The sequence below is a fragment of the Hibiscus syriacus genome, unplaced genomic scaffold (genome assembly GCF_006381635.1).
Source record: "Hibiscus syriacus cultivar Baekdansim isolate YM2019G1 unplaced genomic scaffold, ASM638163v2 tig00110478_pilon, whole genome shotgun sequence".
Lineage (NCBI taxonomy): Eukaryota > Viridiplantae > Streptophyta > Magnoliopsida > Malvales > Malvaceae > Hibiscus > Hibiscus syriacus.
The window spans coordinates 860,486-865,786 of NW_024062755.1; the positions used below are offsets into that span (position 1 = coordinate 860,486).

At 30.7% G+C, this 5,301-nt stretch overlaps 1 protein-coding gene across 1 annotated transcript; it reads left to right on the forward strand.

Annotated features, from left to right (window-relative positions):
• The first annotated feature begins 3,236 nt into the window (after positions 1 to 3,236).
• On the forward strand, positions 3,237 to 4,594 carry LOC120128379 (xyloglucan endotransglucosylase/hydrolase 2-like). The gene is made up of 3 exons (XM_039146063.1): positions 3,237 to 3,584; positions 3,675 to 3,868; positions 3,951 to 4,594. Exons 1-3 carry the CDS (start codon positions 3,291 to 3,293, stop codon positions 4,345 to 4,347), a joined length of 885 nt encoding a protein of 294 aa, XP_039001994.1. The 5' UTR covers positions 3,237 to 3,290; the 3' UTR covers positions 4,348 to 4,594.
• The last annotated feature ends 707 nt before the right edge of the window (positions 4,595 to 5,301 follow it).

Below are 5,301 nucleotides of genomic sequence, written 5' to 3' on the forward strand. Positions count from 1 at the left end.
GCTATTTAATAATACGTTATTATTAATAGAAAAATAATACGTTCTTATTTTAATCATATGCTTTTTACATGTGTTAAATTATATAATGTGGTTTTTTCCTCTGACAATTTTAATTACTTAAACAATATGTTAATAGAAGAATTATTAGATTATTATTTATATTATATGTTAGTTGTGAATTTAATATTTATCTAAATTTATTAAATTAATTTATGTTATTAACTATTGTATTATATTTAAGTTGTAGATTTAGTTCTTATGTTCTAATTTAATCATTTTTCATCTTTATGATTAGTTCATATTATCCTTGCCTAGTTTGCATTAGGATTAAAATTGATAAAATTAAAGTATAACATTTAAGGGTAGAGTATACAAATGGTCCCTAGCTATATAACGCTACTTTTTTAAGTCATCTTATTATTAAAAGTTATAAAAAAAATCGATATTACTTGAGTCCCCAATTATTAAAGGTTACAAAACGGTCACCTGACTATTTATATGTTCCAAACTCATAATTTTTCATTAAAAATTTGACAATCTTCTGAGTTGGGCGTCAACCTACTAACAAGAATATGATAAAATCTGATCGTAAAACCATTTGAGTTATATTTTTTAGATAGAGTCTCTATTTACATTATATTATCGAGTTAGTACTTAAAAGCAATGACAATACCAATATACATCATTAAAATATGATTTTATCATATTAGTTAAGAAAATATTAGTGTTAGAGAAAAATTAAAAAAATAGAGATAATGAGGAATCAGTTAAGAAAATGAGTTGAAAGCTATAATAACTAATACAGTTGTTAGCAGCTGAAGACGATTTTAGTCAAGTTACTGATAATTTTTGTTGAATTTTTACAATTTTAGGATCATAATATAAGAAAATGAAAGTATAAAGACTAAAAATAATAATTTTAAAAAATTATTCCTTTAAGGTGAAATGGTGTGTTGAAAGAATTGAAATTTTGATATTCATTAATAATTTTAAACCTTTGACTTTATTCCTTTTTAATTGCGATATTGTTATCGATGATAGCTCTCGACGACTTCGGTTTGATTGTAATTTTTATTTAAATCACAATGACCAAATGGAAAGGGAATTAAAACATGGACTAAAAATAAAAAAATTAAAAACTTTATAGTAAAATTACATCTATCAAATTCTTATAAATAATGATATATGTTTGTAAAAAATATTTTCAAGTATAACACATTAAAAAAGAACGAAGTTAAATATTTCAAATTTAGACGCATTACCGACGCATAAATCTCAAAAAATTATTTGGATTTAAAAATAATTCGTCCTAATCAAACATCGAAACATAAATTTATTACCTTTTAAAGTGTCGCAATATAACCGTATACAAAACAACATATTAAACATATTGTTTGTCTCAATGTTTTCAAAAATTTCATTTTAGTCATTGTATTTTAAATTTTATTCAATTTGGCCCTAAAATTACAAAAAAAAAAATGAAAAGAAAAGAATTAGAGCAAAATCATTGACAACTACAGATGACTTTATCAAAATCGATTTCACGTTTCTAATGTTCTTTAAACTTTCTCCATGTCTCCGCCATCCTTATAGCTATTTCTCCATTTTCCAATATCAATATTCCTCTCATTTAACCTAATCATCGACATTAAAAAGTCAAATCACATATTAAATGTTCCAACATTGCCTCTATAATTTACAACACTTGACAATCTTCTTCAAGCTGAAGTCAACAAAATGTCTTCAATGATGGATATTATAATCTTGAGTAAAGATTATCCTGCAACTTGTTTTATTGGTATGCTGATAGCTTTGGGATTAAAATAATGACAAAACTTATCCTAGAATTTGAACTGTGTCGCGTATAGAAACAAAAAGACCATGCACAAAGGTCAAAATCAATAATAGATCAGATATTAACAACAAAACCTAGCGTGCTCCTGACTCTCTTAATTACTTTAAAGACTATTCCCAAATTGAAAGGTAAGAAAATATCCATTTGAAACTGATAAACATGTCCAAATCAGGCAAAACCCCCCAATAATTTAATATCATACATATATGAATATATTCAATTATAAATTATTTAATAAATTTATTTTTAGTAATTTAGATGTTTTTATATCTTTCAATTGACCATAGTATATAATACTGTAATTCATTACCAAATATGCAGTTTGACTTAGTGGTTATGGCGCACTCACTCCTGAAATCCCAAATTCGAGTTGTCTCATAACCATTTTTACATATTCTTTTTATATCATAACTAGAATAGGATATAGATAAAATGTTGTAATTTATTACCAAATATGTTATTTATTCCAACGGTTGAGACGTGCCCAAACTCTCTGAATTTCAAGTTCGATTTTTGTTACCATTTTTTATTTAATTAAATTAAAATTAAGATTAATTTGATAGAACGAATACGTAGTAAAGATCAAATATGTAATTGTATTGTTCTTTTGACAGTCACATTAATTCGTCCGTTAAATATTAACGAGAAGTGATCTGATTGAAAAAAAAATCAATAAACAAATTAGAATCCATCTATATAGTCAAATAATCACGAGTGTAATTTACCCAAAATTATATCCGCATCACTGTAAGTTAAAAGATTTTTTTAAGAACATCACTATTTTAATCGAATTATTTAATAATATAAATAAACAATATTATTATAAAATTAGGGTGATATATTAAATTATGCTATAGAAATTAATTTCTTAATTTGAGCATAGTAGAGGGACCAAAACCATAATTTGATCCCAACAAAGAAGAAGAATTCCAAAGCAAATCATACATGGCGAACGATGAATGGGTAAACGCTACAAAATAATGAGTGGTCCACCGTGGCATAGTGAAACACCGATTCTCCAATACAGGAACTGAGTTGTCATCCACCACCTATAAGCAAGCAAATCATAGTGTGGGGACCCCTACTCTTTAGCTTATTTCCCTGGAAACACCATCATTGTACATAGTTTCTCTCACAAAATTCCAAATCAAAACCCTTTTTTTTAATTATTTTTCTTTATTTATATAGTTTAATTTCCATTTTTGCTAAAACCCAATAAAAAGTTTTCAAAATCACCCTTCCCCGTAGGCTCAAAACAAAAGCTTCCAAACTTCCAGCTTTGATTCTTATTTTATGCTAAGCTGTCACCAGCTTTCGTTTCAGCTCTTCCTTTAGTTTTATTATTGCCTCACCTCCATACCCATCTCTCCTATATAAATTACCCTCTCTGAGTTCTCTTCTTCAGCTCTTCTCTCATTCATTCTTTGTTTTCCACATGAAAAGAAAGATGGGTTCTTGTTCTGGTGTTGTTTCAATGGCTTTCATGGCTTGTTTGGCCATGAACTCTTTGGTCTTCGTTGCTTATGGTGGTGACTTTTACCAGGATTTCGATCTAACATGGGGTGATAAAAGGGGTAGGATTTTCAATGGTGGGAAGCTCTTGTCTTTGTCGCTGGACAAGGTTTCAGGGTCTGGTTTTCAATCCAAGAAAGAGTACTTGTTCGGGAGAATCGATATGCAGCTCAAGCTCGTGGCTGGCAACTCGGCTGGCACGGTTACCGCTTATTATGTATGTTGACATATGTATGAATGCATGCATGCATGTAAAAAAAGGAAGTGTTTTTTAAATATATTGTTGTTTTGTTTTGTTTGTTTGCAGTTGTCTTCTCAAGGACCAACACATGATGAGATCGACTTTGAATTCTTGGGGAATCTTAGTGGTGACCCCTACATATTGCATACCAATGTCTTCACACAAGGCAAAGGGAACAGAGAACAACAATTCTATCTCTGGTTCGACCCAACAAGAAACTTCCACACATATTCCATTATTTGGAAGCCCCAACACATAATGTAAGAGCACCCCACACCTACCAATATTGTCTTTTTACCTTAAGAAAACACAGTTGATAATGTTGATGTTATGTTTTGTCAGTTTCTTGGTGGATAACATTCCCATCAGAGTATTCAAAAACACCGAAGCAATTGGTGTACCGTTCCCCAAGAGCCAACCCATGAGGATATACTCGAGCTTGTGGAACGCTGATGATTGGGCCACGAGGGGCGGATTGGTGAAAACCGATTGGACGAAGGCACCCTTTACCTCATACTATAGGAACTTCAACGCCAACGCTTGTGTGTGGTCGGGAACCAGTTCGTCGTGTGCTACTACGAACTCAGTTTCCAACGGTGCATGGGATACCAACGAGCTCGATGCACCCGGAAGACGAAGATTGAGATGGGTTCAAAAGTATTTCATGATTTACAACTATTGTACCGATTTGAAACGTTTCCCTCAAGGTGTTCCGGCCGAGTGTCAACGCAGGTTCTGAAAAGAATCATCAGGGAGGGTTTTGGGATGTAAAATAGTTTGATGGTTGCATATCCTTTTATGCTTTCTTCTATGTGTTCAAGTTGCACTCAACTTGATGCTTAGGGGTCGAAAAAGTTATTTTTATTCTTTGTTTTTATGTATTTTTCTTTATTTTGTTGATTTTAATTTAATCACCTCGTGAGGTCGAAAATAGCTGTAAATTCTCTGTTTCTGATAATAAAATTTTCCTGTTTTAAATACGAAAATAACTCTGCAATTAAATATATTTATATTCATATATGCAAAGAACGATGTGTAGTTTGTTGAAATTGAAACTAGCTTTTCCCAAAGCATTTGGAAAGGCAATTCTTCCCCTGGCACAGACGCAATCTCCCGTGAGCAATGCTAGACTTTTGATCACGTTTCCTCTTCTTTTTTCCTCATATTGGACATCCAAATCTCAATCCAAAAATTCCCTTTTAAGGGATTGGCGTGGGTTGAGTAATCAAACCCCTATTTCCTATTCAACTGTACCATTCAATGATTACATTAAGTCTTCTTACCTTTACTAATTCTATAATAATGTCTTTAAGTAAATACATCTGTTTGGTTTGCTTGGTCAAACTATTTATTTTTATTTTTCATATCCTCTTATATTATGGGTTCTAGATCTATTAAAAACAATGGTTGATCTATGTGCACGCTAGGGTAGGTACGTGCCCAACTTGAGATATGAATTTATTTATGTTAGTTGTTCATTTTACTGACGGTACCAACTATTGAATTTTATTTGTGTTTGCCCCATACAAAAAATTTCTATTATTAATACATATGTGTTTATTCTAAAAAATATTTATGAATCCGTCATTGATTAGTTGTACTTCCCTTTTTTTCCTCTAAAATCCTTATTGGTTTTCCCTCTAAACAGAATTAAGATTTGATTTAGAATTTGTAAGAATTTTTTTTTGGATAA